Source organism: Hyaena hyaena, unplaced genomic scaffold (assembly GCF_003009895.1).
Source record: "Hyaena hyaena isolate Hyena2069 unplaced genomic scaffold, ASM300989v1 scaffold_335, whole genome shotgun sequence".
Classification (NCBI taxonomy): Eukaryota; Metazoa; Chordata; class Mammalia; order Carnivora; family Hyaenidae; genus Hyaena; species Hyaena hyaena.
The window spans coordinates 1,313,264-1,328,235 of record NW_024080968.1 but is presented as its reverse complement, the minus strand read 5'-3'; the positions used below and the strand labels follow the sequence as shown (position 1 = coordinate 1,328,235).

Sequence of the window (14,972 nt, the reverse complement as noted above, 5' to 3'; positions counted from 1 at the left end):
GACCCATGCGTGCAGGGAGGCGGCCGGAGGGTAGCGCAGAGCACAGGGGCTGGGTGTGGAGAGGGCTCCGCCCCGGCGGAGGTGGCTTGAAGGCTCAACGTCCCTTCTTGTTCTTCTCCTCCACAGACCATTCCCGGGGCAGCAAATCTAGTTGCTGGGGCAGCAGCGACGAGAAGCGAGGACCCGCTCGCGTCGAGCACAACGCTGGCGCCGGTTCGAAGAGTCTCCTCCCGAAAGAGTCTCGGCTGGACACCTTCTGGGACTAGGGACAAGTCACGACACAAGCTACCCACCCCGTGGAGGAAGAAAAAACCAGACGCCAGGGCGACCGGAAACGGCCAGGAACCCTGAGACGGCAGAGCCCCCTGCGGACTCGGGCGTTCCGGACACCCGGACTTGGCCTTGGCCCTGCGTGGAGGGCGGCCCACACTACACAGCGTCTGGCCTTAGGGCGGACTGAGGACTGTTTGACCCACACGAAACCTATGCTTTAGATGTAAATAATGTACAATTTGTGGGTGTCACTGAACCCAGAATACCTTCCCCTTTTTATATTTGTATTGACTTTAACTTATAAAAAAAAAAAAAAAAAAAGAATCAGAAAAAAGAAAATGCCCAACAACAAAAAAGAATGTTTTGATGGAGGAGGAGGGGGAGGGATGGTTCGTCAGCCCGTCTGTCCCCGCGGCGCAGAGACCAGGCCCTGGGGTCGCCGTGACGCACAGGCCCTCGACCTCAAACGCGCCGGGGGTGGAAAGTGAGCTGCTTTCATCCATTCGTCTGTACGCAGCGCCTCGGACATCCACAGTTTCGGGCACCGACCCTGTGCCGCCGTGGGCACATCACGTCAAGCCATCGGCCCCTTTCCAGCACGATGGCCCCGTGTCGTAAAAGGCCAAGCTCTCTGGATGCAGAGAAGCAAGTTTACTTTGTGTGATTGCGGCGATGACTACTTGAAAAGGGAAGGCCCAGGCCCGGCCACGGGAGGGAACAGAGAAAGCGGTGGGCATCCCGGGCTCTGGAACAAAGAGAAATCTTTGCTTTGCTTTGCGGTTCCTTTTCCCCCGCACACTCACACGCCGCTAAGAGACGCTGTGCTTCTGAGGCGCGCGGCACGCAGAGGACCTGGGAGGGACGAAGCATGTATGTATTATTTATACGATGGGATTTCACGTTGTTCTGTAAAAGCATGTGCCGAGGCGGTGGGAGAGAACGCCGGCCGCGCCCCCTGCCACACTACGTCCGCGGCGGCACCATTTTGTCTGTCGTATCGAACAAAACGCATCGAACAAAGCAAAAGGTCATGTATGTATATGAGAAAATTAATTGTACGATATCATTCCAGCACATTCTGTTGTATATTTTAGTCCCATTTACTTTCTCTTCATTGTTGATAAGAGGATGTGAACTGTACAGTTTCCAGCTAGTTCCCCATATTAGAGAACTAAAAAAAGAGTATAGAAGAAACAGAACATTTGTGAATTGCAGGTGTCAAAAAAAAAATAGCCTAGCTGGCCTTATTTGTGAAGCCTAATTGCTTTTAGCATATGGAAGTATTTTTTCACATTTTCTTTGTATAAAATTTGTATTAAACTTAAATATCTTTTTCGATGACGGTGTTTCTTTGTGCCTGAGCCAGTGGATGCCCTCGGTTTGCTTTTTTGGGTTCCGCGCCCTCCCCTCCCCCAACCGATTTTTTTCAGATTCTTCACCTTTTTTTAATTAAACTGCTTTGGAAAAACGGCTTGGTCGTCCTCAGCTTCGCAGTTTTCCATTCGGTCGGGATGGCCGTGTCCAAGTCGCACGACCTGGCACAGGAGACGGGGCCATGAGAGGGCAGGGACGTCCCCATAGGCGGTGGGCACTCGGGGCCCCCAGTGGGTGCTCTCCCGGAAGCCCAGCTCCACGGAGATGTGAAACAGGAGGGGATCCCAACCAGTCTCAGCAAGACCGCGAGAGGGGAGGGAGCGGTCCTTCCGTGGCCAGGGTGGCCGGCCTGCGCTTAGGGGCGCTGCCTGGGCAGCGTGTCACCTCCGCCCTGCTCAGGTGCACCGTGGTCACTTAGCTGTCATGGGTCACAAGATGTTTCTTGTTCCACCATTTAAAAATGTAACCCCCCTTCTCCGCCCATGGGCTGCACCAAAGCAGGGAATGAGGAGCTGGAGTCAGCCCACAGGCCACTTGCTGACCACGGCTGTGGAAGGAACACAATGGGGTGTGTTCCTACAGTAGGACCAAGGCGGGGTGAGGGTGGCTACTCACTGGGACTCTCTTAGGGGGTCCTATGACCCGAGGTCTGAATGAAGAGGCGGCTGTAGGAACATGAAGCGAGTGAACATCCCAGACGTGGGACCAGCAGGTACTAAGGCCCTGGGGTACGCAGTGGGAGCTTCACGTGCTTGATGAGCAGCAAGGTGGTGTGGCTCAGGTGGAGAGGGCACCAGGTGTCCCAGCGTCCGTGGTGCATGGCATTCACGTGCTGGGTGTCCCTGTCCTAATGTGACCAGCCGTGGGTTTGTCTAGAAATAGGCCCAAGGAAGTAGCTAGCTCGGGGTCCCCTGTGTGGCTCAGTTGGTTAGGCGTCGACTCGATTTCACCTCAGGTGAAATCACCTGAAGTCGTGGTCTCACGGTTGGTGAGTTCGAGCCCCGTATCAGGCTCTGCACTGACAGTGGGGAGCCTGCTTGGGACTCTCTCCCTCTCCTTTCTCCGCCCCTCCCTTGCGTGTCCTCTTTCTCTAAATGAATAAACAAATGTTAAAAAAAAAAAAGGTAAGGGCGCCTGGGTGACTCAGTCCGTTAAGCGTCCGACTTCGGCTCAGGTCATGATCTCACGGTTCTTGGGTTCGAGCTCCGCATCAGGCTCTGTGCTGACAGCTAACTCAGAGCCTGGAGCCTGCTTCGGATTCTGTGTCTCACTCTCTCTCTGCCCCTCCTCTGCTCACTCTCTCTCTCTCTCAGAAATAAGTAGAACATTAAAAAAAAGTTAGCTCAAGGCCGTGGAGCTGGTGAAAGATTCTAACTGGACTCCTATTAAAGTGCTCTTTCCAGTAAATGGGGCGCTGTCGTTTTTTGAGTTAATTGTTCAGTTTCCTTTCCTTGGGCACATGTGGGCACCTTCCCTTCTCATTTGAAGCCCACAGGGGGCGGGGTACTCAGCCCACTTTAGGGGAAGAGGCTGTGAGCCTCACTGCTGCCCCGTTTGTAACTCCAGCAAGCCGCCTCCAGTCTCGGCCCCAGGGCCCTTGCACTTGCTGTGCCCTTGGCCTGGCACACCCTCTGGCTGGCGTCTTACTCAGGTTGTCTTTCAGGTGTCACCTCGGAAGCAGCCACTCCCCTCCCCCCTTATCCTCTGTCTCTGCCTCTTCCTGGTTTTCATGTCCTTGAGCAAAGTTCATACATATTTATGACTTTCTCTTGTGCGTCCCACTCACATGTGAGCTGCGTGAGGGGACGGGTGATCGGCTCACTGCTCTGTCCCCAGAGCTTGCAAGGACACCGGGCATCCAAAGGTGGGGCCACATTTGAGCAGGGGCACCTCACACCGGGACCCTGTCCCCAGCAGTCACAGCTGCAGCCTCCCAGGGAAGGGAGACACCGAGGACCGTGGGACTTACTCAGTGGTAGAGAAATTGGTGCTTTTTAAAAAATGCTGGCGTTTACTATTTGACCAGTCCATGCCTCAAATTTGAAAAGCCACCGGGGGTCCCCCTCTGCATCCCTCCGTCTGTATCTCCAGACCCTGCAGGTAGGCAGGGGTCCCTCCTCTTGGAATCTAAGTGCGGCAGCACCTGACACACCACCCGCTGTGGTGTTTCTTTCCAGCCTCCGTTTCGCCCGGGGCTTTGATCCCTGTGGCTCAGGTCCGGGGCTCCTTCGTTCCCCCGTGGGCATGTGCCCTGTGATGGAAGAAGACCTTGCGTGTCACAGCCCCCAGTGTATGGGTCCTCAGTTCCCAAACAGTGGCCAGGGGGCCGTGGGAGCCCCCCAAGCCCACATCAGAGGGTCTGCGAGTGGCCAGAGGAGGACTTGGAGATTCCGGACACCGCTGCAGGGCCTTCCTCTCCGACTTGAGTCCCAGTAGAGTGTTTGCAGATGCCCGGTGACTGTGAATCTACAAACGAGAAGAGGGAGGGGCACAGTGGGGTCCGCCGTGGGCCTGGCGCGGGGCGGGACAGCCGCAGCCGCCTGTAGTGTGATTGGGCACTCTCGCCCCCTGGTGGCCGCCGCCTAGAACTGCAGCCCGCAGAGCAGGCGCTGGACCAACCCGGGACAGAGAAAGTTGGGCCACAGCGGTTCATCAGGGGACAGCTGCTTCCCGGGCACTGTATAAACTAAGCACTGAGGACGCAGCACTGAACAAAACAGGTGCAGCCTCTATCCTCATCCACCTGACACTCTCCACGGGAAGCAGGCAAATACGCCCACGATGCAGTCCTAGGCGGGGCCGTGTTGAAGGTGAATAAAGGGAGGTAGATGGTGTGATTGGGAAGGGCCCCTCCACCGAGCTGGCCAGGGAGCAGAAACCCGAAGGAGGGGGGACCGAGCCGTGACGACTAGGGCAGCGATCGTTAATGCTGGCGGATCAATAGAAGCACCCGGGAAGGGGGCGCCTGGGTGGCTTAGTCGGTCAAGCGTCGGACTTTCGCTTAGGTCATGATCTCGCGGTTCGTGGGTTCGAGCCCCGCGTCGGGCTCAGTGCTGACAGGCAGCTCAGAGTCTGGAGCCAATTTCAGAGTCTGTATCTCCCTCTCTCTCTGACCCTCCCCTGCTCACGCTGTCTCTCTCTCTATCCAAGAAATAAATAAAAAATATAAAAAAAAAAAAAAAAGCACCCGGGAAGGTTTAAAGTAAACCGTTAAAATGGAGAGACGCTACCTGCTGTCCTGAACTAATGACACCCCACTGTCGGGGGGGGGGGCGGCTTGGGGGTCCTCACGGAAAGCTGCTCGGTGATCCTAATGGGCAGGAGATCAGAGAGCCGCTAACACCCCGGGTAGAAGGAAGAACAAAGGTAAAAGGCCTGGGGCAGGGGCCTGGCCTCTTGTAGGAAGAGAAGGCAGGTCAACGAGCCAGAATGGAGGGCTTCTGGGTGGGGGTGGGGCCGATGAGCGCAGAGAGGGAGAGAAGTTGGGGTTTGTGCTGTGCTCCAAAAGGGATGGGAAGCCAGCTGGGCCGTTTAGCAGCTTTATTGAACTATAATTCACATACCATACAATCTACCCACTGGAAGTGTGTAATTCAATGTTTTTTTGGTATATTACCTTATTAATTTTTTAAAAAGTTGTAAAATAGGGGCGCCTGGGTGGCTTAGTCGGTTAAGCGTCCGACTTTCGCTTAGGTCATGATCTCGTGGTTCGTGGGTTTGTGCCCCGTGTCGGGCTCTGTGCTGACTGCCAGCTCAGAGCCTGTAGCCTGTTTCAGTCTGTGACTCCCTCTCTCTCTGACCCTCCCCTGCTCACGCTGTCTCCCTCTCTCTCTCTCCTAGAAATAAATAAAACATTAAAAAAAAAAAAGGAAAAAAATGTTGTAAAATAAATACAACAGAATTTGCCCTTTTAACCATTAAAAAATGTTTATTTTGGACAGAGCATGTGCTACTGTACGAGTGGGAGAGGGGCAGAGAGAGGGAGACAGAGAATCCCAAGCAGGCTCCGTCAGCGATGTCATCGCAGAGCCCAGCGCGGGGCCTGATCGCACGGTTTGTGAGATCATGACCTGAGCTGAAATCCAGAGTCAGACGCTGAACTGCCCTTTTAACCATTTTTAAATTTACAGTGGAGTAGCGTTAATGGAGTTGTGTCTCGAACATCTAAGTGTTTTCCAAGCTTCAGCTTTCATACCAGGGCACATCAGGACACCACCTACATTATTATTTACTTTCTCTAATCCAGGATGCAAAGGTCACCCATGTGCCTTCCAGCGACACCCGGGTGGGCTCCTTCCCCACGCCGCGCTCTGAGCTGAGGGCTTTCCATGCTGTAACCTTTCGGTCTTCGTGATAACCCCACGGGCAGGAGGGGGAACGTGACTTGCCCACGCCACATACCAGGTCAGGGCCAGAGCCACCTGGATCACCTGCTTCCCAAATGAGTGCCGTGACCCATGGAGTGAAACTGCCCCAGCGTCTGTGGTGCTGCGGTCGGTTCCGGGTCCCCCTTTCCCTGACTCCCCCCAACTGTTCACGAGGTGGGTACTCTTCTGCTCCTAGTGCGGCGTGCGGAACGGAGACTCAAGGGTTCTGTGAATTTAAAGGGTGTTAGGTTGTTGTTGCTTTTCTTTAATGATTATTTTTATTTTCAGAGGTGAGAGAGAAAGAGAGAAGTGGGGAGGGGAAGAGAGAGAGAGAGAGAGAGAGAGAGAGAGAGAGAGAGAGAGAATCCTGAGTAGCCTCTGTGCTGTCGGCACAGAGCTGGACGCGGGGCTCGATCTCACAAACCATGGGATCATGGCCTCAGCCAAAACCAAGAGTCAGATGCTCAACTGACCGAGCTGCTCAGGTGCCCCTAAAGGTGGTTAGGTTTTTAGCTGCAAACAACACTCTACGTAATCTGAGCAGGAAAGGAATTTATAAAAGGGCATTACGCGATTCACGGGTCTCTGGGAGGGAGGGCCAGAGAGACAGGCGAGGGGACTGCACAGCCACCAACAGTGTAGGGATTACACGGCAGGGCGTTCCCGTCGCTGTCACTGGGCTGTGACACCCGGCACGTCCCTTCTTCCTCCTCACTAGCCTGCACCCCACGCTTGAGAATGCATGTTGCAAAAGTCAGTGGCTTCCACACGTGGGATCAGGTAAACCCAGGTTCCACTGGGTCTAAATACAAACGCCATTTGGGGGGTATTTGATGGGCGGAGTGTGGGCGCCAGCTGGGTATATCTGATTGGCTGAGTCTAGGTCACGTGCTTACATTTGACCTGCAAGGAAGGCTGGGAAGGTGAGATTCAGGTTGCTTCCGCTGCAGACTCCTAAGGTAGGAAACTGTGCAAACCGCTTCCTACTGGCCTTGGGTGACAAAAACAGCGGCAGCAGCCACTGCAGAATGGCCCTGAGTCTCCGTCAGGTCGCTGTCGAGAGCAGAGTTCACGCAGGTAGAGCGGGAGGGTTCTGTGAGCCAGCCCGTCTGTACTGTGACTTGGAGCACATTGGTAGGGCTGGAACTACATTTCCCAGAATCCCTTTCCTTGAGTGGTGTGGAGTTAGAATCGACCAGAAGAGGAACTTGGGTGAGACTGTGAAGGCGGAAGGGAAGCCGCAGCCTCTTCCCCTGCAAGGTCGCTGTGGCCCCAGGTGGCGGCAGGTGCGGACGTGCCATCAGGCTCCAGCGTGCCTGTGCTGTCCCTGTGCTGCACCCACGTGTTTCTGACCCCTGGACGTCACACCTAGCCCGCCCCTGGGTGCTTGGCTGCACAGGCCACCTTCCCCCGTCCCTTGCCTCCCGGAGCCGCTCTGCCGACTCACTCTGGTGGCCCGACACGCCTCCCTGGTGACTCCAGCTGCCACTTTTCAGATCGTCACTTCCTCAGCTCCTCTGAGCCCTGTAGAAGGTCGAACTCCCATAATACCTTTCTTACCCCAAGCCCTCCGGCCAAATCTGGCTGCTTCCCTGATTGGATGCGACACGTGTCGAGTGTCACCTGTGGGATCACAGCGAGGGCTGAGGCCGCCACGTGGCGGGTCTGGCGCGGGGTGGTCGCTGAGGTGCTGGCTGCTCCTCCCACGATCGGGAAGCATCGCTGTCGATCTGGCAGCAGGTCCTGGGTCCGCCCCGCGTCAGCTGCGCTCTGCTCCTCACCTGCAGGCCAGGAGCCCCGCGCGCAGCCACCTTTCTCCCCTCACTTCCCGCAGGACCTAACGCACGTCTCTTGTGAATGCAGCTGAGCTGTGGGCCCTGGGGTGCTCCAGGCCCCTGTGTAAGGGGCCGACCTTACACGGCCCGACCCTTGGCTTTGCCATCTGGCCCAGGGCTCTCGACAGGGCATGATATTAATGGAAAACCATCGCCTCTCTGGCCCAGTAGAGTCCAAGGCCAGGGCAGCCAGGGCTCTGGACAGCTTGTTACGGCAACCGAGTACCGACACCCTGTGGCTTTGGCGAACTGTAAATGCAGGGAACTTTATTTACATAGTGTCCTTTACATTCCGGGCAATTTATGTGCCCTGAATCCTAATAACCTGCATTTTTGCAGCTGAAGATATCAAACCCAGAGAGGGTGAGGAAGCTGCCTGTGGTCACACAGCTAGTTAGTGGCAGAAACTGGACTTGAGACTTGAACCCAGTCTCGAACCCAGTCTTGAACAGAAAAGAATGTCTGCTCTGAACCATTACTGTAACTTTGTCATTATTCTAGAAGCTTTTGTATAGAAGCCACTCCCTTCCTTCTTTCCTAATTAGGCACCCATTCTCGGCTGGACGGTTTTGCGTGCTGGGGACCCAGCTATGGACAAAGAGACAGAGGCAGATACAGGGTGGTGGCAGACACTAGTGAAACAGGTTGGGGGGAGAGTTGACACAGACATGTATTTTTCTACATCAAACATGTTACGGTTGATTCATGCATCTCTTTTCTTCTTGAAACCTGTAGCTCCCTTGGTTTAGGATTTTTTTTTTCCTTCCACTTTTGATAGAAAAATACTTCTTCACTCTGGAAAAAAACAGCTGCCGTGTGTGATGGTAAATGGTGTGTGGGGGAGACAGCAGGGTGTGGTGGGGACGGTGGCGAAGAGCGAGCCTGGCGAGCAGCCGCAGTGAGGCTGCGGTGTGGCTCAGCTGACCACGTGGCAGGCTCAGGACTGCCGTAATCCTGCGCTGTTTTTGGAGAGAAGTTTGAAACATGTAGATCTTGAGTTAAATCTCTCAAGTTTTAAATGTGAGCCACCGGCGGGCGACCAGGGTCCAAGAACACTAATGTAGTGGTCAGAGATGCTGGGTTGGGGTCTAAGCTCTGCCACGTTCCAGCTGCAAGGTCAGGGGCGAGCCACAACACCTCTCTGGGCCTCAGTTTCCCCCTCTGTAAAACGGGGCTTATAAAGACAGCTGTTAATGGGATGATGAGCTTCTGTCTGCCAAGGTGGGTTCTATCGCCACCCCCATTTTACAGCTGAAAAGTGAGGTTCAGAGGGGTGGAGTTCCCACAGGTAGTAACAGGAAGAGCTAAATAGTTAACAGGGATTTAACCCAATGCCCCCAGCCTGATCACCACCTGATCCTCTCCGGACAGGGCCGTGGGTGGTTGTGAGGATGGAATGAGCTAGTGTAGGTCAACGGCTTGCTTAGCCCAGCGCCTGGGACATAGCAGGTGCTTAGTAAATATTAGAAGCTGGGCTTGGGTTTGCAGCTTCTTCAACCCCACCCGGTGGCCCACAGATCCAAGGGCTGGGACCGAAGAGGCCCAGGACCCTGGAAGAGGGGGTGGGGTCCGCAAAGGCTCCTCACCTACAGCCAGGCTTTACCAACTACTTCATTTTGGGCCAAATACTTCATGCTGGATTTTACAATCAGCACTTGGCTTATCACTATCCTCGAGTGAACTTCAGGATATGAAACTAAATTCCGACATTTTTTCCGAACGTTAGCTTCAACTTTCTTGCCCTTCCCAGGGCTGTGGTTGGCGACTGCTCTTGAGGCTTTACCATAGCGCCCATTTGCCTTTCCACATAGACGCTGCTCTCTGCTGGGGTCCCCATCATGGCCACGGCAGGTCAATCGATCAAGTCTTAGGCCTGAACACATTGTCAACGGCGCTGCCATTTCATCACAGCAATGCCTGTAGCATGGCAATGGCCTGGTGGCAATGCTTTCTGAACCTTTTCAAGGGCAGCCCTGTGTTTTCAGGCCTTTTGAATAAAGTGGCACCTGCTGGCTCTGGCCAGCAGTGGGGTCGCACTGCCCTCTGGTGGTCACTGGCAGGCATAGCTTCACCAGCGCTGAGTGGGCATCCACAGGGGCTGAACGCGCTGTTGGGGAGACTGGTCTGTCGGGGAGACTGGTCAGGAAGGAGCATAGTGGTGGAATCGGGGAGAGGCTGGGAAGGGCCCGAGGGAGCCTTCTGGGGACCTGGACACCCCTTCCGTCTTGTCTGAGTTGTGTTACCCAATGTAAAATTACATCAAGATGCACACTTGAGTTTTGTGTGGGAAACTGTAAACTATAAAACGAAAATGTAAACATCCCCTTTACATTTATGAGGAAGCCCAGTTGTTTTTGACCGGACACCCTACCTCCATCCCTCCCCCCCTCCAAACCATCGTCCCCCCATCCCCGCCCCCAGCAGCCAAGGTGGTTTTTTAACAATGTAAATCAGATCAGGCCACTCTCCTGCTTTAAACTCTCGGGTGTGTTCTCACTGGATGGAGAATAAAATCTAAACTCCGGTAAAATTTCAAATTCAGAACCAAAAGGACCAACCACATCTGCCTGGGCCTTCCCTTCCGACCCCATGACCTTCGTCCTCAGCTCCAGTCTCTCTGGGTTCCCTTCCCTTCCCTCCAGGTCGGAGGCTTTGCTTGCCCGCAAATTGTGTACTTCCTGTGTCCCCCCCACCCCTGCCGCCCGCCCCCCACCCCCCAGTGCTTTCCCTGGACTTTCTCACCATCCAGGTCTGAGCTCTGGTACCACCTGCTCAGAGGTGACCACAGTGCCCCCCACATGCCTTTTCTGGTTACTCTGTCACCCCAAGGCTTCCTTCTGGACTCCAGCCAGCACCCGAGGAGGAGGAGGAGGAGGAGGAGGAGGAAGGAAGGAAGGAAGCACCCATCGCTGACCCCGCAACGCCCCGTCGGGTGTCCTTAAAGTCACAGTCTCAACCAACAGAAAGACCCTCAGCGTTTATCCCCCCTGGACAAGAGGCTGCTTTTTGGGCCCTAAATGTTTCACTGGACGGATCCCGTGATCTCTTTCAAAAGGATGTTCTCAGTCCCCCTTGTGAAACTGGCTGCCTCGGACCCCGGGGTCCACCTGCTCCTCCCTGCTGGGGTCACACGACTGCCTCTCTCCTCTTGCCCTCAAGGTGCTTCGTGGGGGTGGCGACCTGGGTTGTGGCTCACGCTTGTGGCCGGGGTGTGGCCGGGACCTGGGGAGTGTGTGCTGGTTTCTTGCTCGTGGCTGCCGTCACTCTCTGTTGTTCCTCAGGACTAGGTGACGGGAGGGAAAGTCCGCCCCACTGGGGGCCGTGTGTGTCCTCACGTCTGTGCCTGGTGAACGGCAGATGCTCGCTTCACCTGAAGCGTGACAGGGCCTCCGCACGCGTCTCCGGCTCACACCACTGAGACCGCTGCCCCGCTTTTGGTGACGGTGGCTCTGCAGCAACCAGCAAGGAGGCTTCCCGATTCACAGAACCGCTTTCCTCAACCACACAGTGTCCCCTGCAGGACCAGGCTGGTACTGCCATGGGGAACTGGCTAGAAACAAGCTACCTCCACGGCAACAAGCTCTGCCAGAGAAGTCTCCAGAACTGACATCTGACCTTTAAGACTTTAAAAATATTTTTTAAAAATATTTTTTAAAAATATTTTTCTTTAATGTTTATTTTTGAGAGAGAGGGAGAAGGAGAGAGAGAATCTGAAGACAGGCTCCAGGCTCTGAGCTGTCAGCACAGAGCCCGACATGGGGCTCGAACCTACAAACCATGAGATCATGACCTGAGCCGAAGTCAACCGCTCAACCAACTGAGCCACCCGGGTGCCCTGATCTTTAAGACATTCTCACAGTAATTAATTCACAGCATGCAATATATCAATAAGGCACTTTCCCCCTTCACCGTATGTGTCATAGCCCCTACGGGTCACTGTTTGTTTGTTTTTTTTTTTTATTAATTTCTTGTATCTTCTGCCCAAGTTTCTTTCTGCAAAATATGACCATACAGGGTTTTACTTTTCTCTCCATTTTTACACAAAAGGTGGCAGGTGCCATGTGCTGTTCCGAAACTGGCCCTTTGCACTTAGTGACACGTCCTCGAGATCGTCCCAAGCTGATCCACAGGGAACATCCTTGTTCTCTCTCGTGGTTGTGTGGTGCTCTACCAGGTGATCTTATTGTACATTAACCGAGTCCACCACTGATGGGTGTTTGGGCTGTGCTCATTGTCTGCTATCACCAGCAGCGTTGTAGAAAATAAATCTGTATGGAGTTTTCACACCTATGTAAATATAGCTGTAGATAAGTCCTCATAAGTGGAATTGCTGAGATTTACCAACTGGGTCAATACTGCTGACTTGCCCTCCATAGTAGTTGCACCAAGGGCCAATTTTGGCCTCCACCAGCAATCTCCCAAGGGCCCACAGCTGCTCTGGTACTAGGATCCTAAAGCTTTCATATTTTTGTCAATCTGATGTGGAAAATGGCATCTCAATGTATGAGTGAGATTGACCCTCTTTTAATTTATTTTAAAAAATGTTCGTTTATTTATTTAGAGAGAAAGTGTGAGCAGGGGAGGGGCAGAGAGAGGGGGCGTGAGAATCTCAAGCAGGCTCCACGCTATCAGCGTGGAGCCCAGCTCGGGGCTCGACCTCACCAACCGTGAGATCATGACCCGAGTCAAAATCAAGAGTCAGATGCTTAATCGACTGAGTCACTGAGGCGGCCCACTGCCAGTGCGTGTTAGATGCTTAATTAACATCTGATAAAAGCAATACCCTGCTCCAGCTCTTGGTAATGTGAATGCTTGGTGTCTTGAGTAGGAATGTGAGCCCATGTGATAAACCACTAGTACTACTAACAGTATTATGTGCTGTGGAAGTTGGGATGCTCTTGGCTGTAAATAACTATGCAAGAACCAACCCAAAATATTTAAACCATAAGAACATTTGTTAACTCACATAATAAATGTAACCTAGCTTTCCAAACAAGTGTCCTTTTAAGAATTAATGCTGTACCCATGGAAATTGGCTATGCTAAGCATGTGGACTATTGCCCATAAATGAACCAAATTAAAGAGTCCAAGGATGGAGGGAAAAAGACTGGGTTAAAAATTTTAAAGCCATTTTTTGAGTTCTGCATTTGGGATGAAGAGTGTGGGGGGTCACACATCCCCAAACTTTTCAGTCGCCAAAGGTTTCTGTTTTGTGTTTTGTTTAAGCCACTTTGTTGTGTTTCTGTCCTTTGCAACTGAAAGAAATCTCAGTGGTGGCCCTGGGACTTCTAAAGCCTTTGGATAGGCAGATATGTTCAGCCTTTGTTGGGTCTCTGTCCTTCTGCTGGGCTGTCAGGAAGTTCTGGAGTTGTGTTCAGACTTCTGGGAGGCGAAGGGCTTTTGTTTGTGGCTGCTGAACAGTCCAGTTACTCTACTCTAAGATTGTTCTCAAGAACTGCAAGACACTGCTGGGGAAACAGTGAAGATCAGCAGCCTGGAGCCAATGAACCTTAGCTGTCCACCCCCCCCCCCATCCATCCACCCATCCCCCATCTACCATCCGTCTGATCATCCATCCATCCATCTATCCATCTGTCCATCCATCCATCCATCCATCCCCATCTACCATCTGTCTGTCTGATCATCCATCCATCTATCCATCCATCCATCCATCCCCCATCTACCATCCATCTGTCTGATCATCCATCCATCTATCCATCCATCCACCCATCTATCAATCTGTCCATCCATCCGTCCATCCATCCATCACCCATCTACCATCTGTCTGATCATCCATCTGTCTACCCATCCATCTGTCCATCCATCTATCCATCCATCCATCCATCCTTCAAACTTCAATAAATGCTGTATCTGTGCCAGGCTGTTATGGGCGCTGAGTATACAGAATGAAGGAGACACTGTCCTTGACCGCTGGGAGCTCTGAGTGCTCTAGGATTCAAGCTAACACACTTACCTTACAGACTGTGGACTCCCAGTTTCCATCAGATGCAGCCTTTGACATTTAGTCACCAAAACAGAAAAGTAGTTGACCACCCAGGTGCTAAATTTCAGGGTTAAGGGGCAGTTCTATCTGTGTCATCCAAACCTCTTCCGGTGTGGATGGCTCAAAGTCTAATAGTGCCTCTAACGGAAGCCTATTAAAACAGACGTAATGGAAGCCTTAAGAAGAGTGGTCATTAAACAGCGACACCCTACCCCCCTTCAAAATGTAAACGTGGGTTTATTTAATGCCTTTTGTCCGTCACAAAGTACCGCCTCCTCCCCAGGGCCCCCCCTCCGAGAAAACAAGAGGGCGGCGTAAGGCACGTGCACTATCCACATGACACCAGGTTGGTCCCTAAAAACAAAAATAAGCAACAGTTTTCCCACCAGCCCCGAATCGCCTCCCCGCCAATTGTTCAAGGAATGATTGTCCCCCCGAAGCACAACTGGGGGCCGAGCGAGCTTACGGTAGAGCTGCCCCGCCCCCCATGCCAGTTTAGAAAACCAAACCAAACCGACGACTAAGAAAACCAACAACACAGGTACGAGACATAATGCCGGAGTAGTGAGCTTAGTCCATAAATTAAAAAGGAAAAATAAAAGCCGAGCCCGTCCCCCTCCTCACCGCCAGCCCTCCCCCAAATGAGCAATCACTCGCTTGTGCCCCGCGAATCTCATACAAAAGCCTGGACCCCGAGTCACAGCCCTTTTCTCCAGCGTTAAACGTTCCAGGGCCACAGCTGGGCGCTCTGCGTCTCGGACCCACGTGGGACCCAAGGGCGGCTTCTGAGACGGTCGCCAGGCTCGTCCCCTCGGCCGCAGGGCCGGTGTCCGGTGTCCGGCATCTGGCGCGGAAGGCCGGGCGGCGAGGGCCCGGTGGGTGGGTGGGGGGCGCCCGGGGTGGCAGGTGGCGAGGCCGGGGTCCTGCTATAAATACTCCAGCTCCAGGGCGTGTCGCAGCGCCTCCAGGTCGGCGTGGCACGATATCCGCCAGAACGGCATGTTGTGCTGCGAACACAAGGAACACAGGACGCCCGCCGCTGGGTCTCGGCCCCGCCCCGCCCCCCGCTGGCCCCTCCCCTCCCCGCCGGCCCCCCTTCCGGCGCCACCCCGCCCTGCC

General features: G+C 53.8%; 2 protein-coding genes across 17 annotated transcripts in view; one reads left to right on the top strand and one right to left on the bottom strand.

The window, feature by feature from the left end:
* The window catches only part of ZMYND8 (zinc finger MYND-type containing 8), a 133,699-nt gene extending 132,088 nt beyond the window's left edge, over positions 1-1,611 (top strand). For all 16 annotated transcript variants that reach the window (XM_039249420.1, XM_039249406.1, XM_039249410.1 and 13 more), the window contains one exon: positions 127-1,611. In XM_039249420.1, the coding sequence (XP_039105351.1) occupies positions 127-266 (140 nt within the window). In that variant the 3' untranslated portion in view covers positions 267-1,611. The remainder of the gene's footprint in view (positions 1-126) is intronic.
* Positions 1,612-14,070: 12,459 nt separating this feature from the next.
* Positions 14,071-14,972, bottom strand: part of EYA2 (EYA transcriptional coactivator and phosphatase 2) — a 268,108-nt gene continuing 267,206 nt past the window's right edge. The window contains exon 16 of the mRNA XM_039249361.1: positions 14,071-14,860. Coding sequence (XP_039105292.1) covers positions 14,780-14,860 — 81 coding nt within the window. The 3' untranslated portion in view covers positions 14,071-14,779. The remainder of the gene's footprint in view (positions 14,861-14,972) is intronic.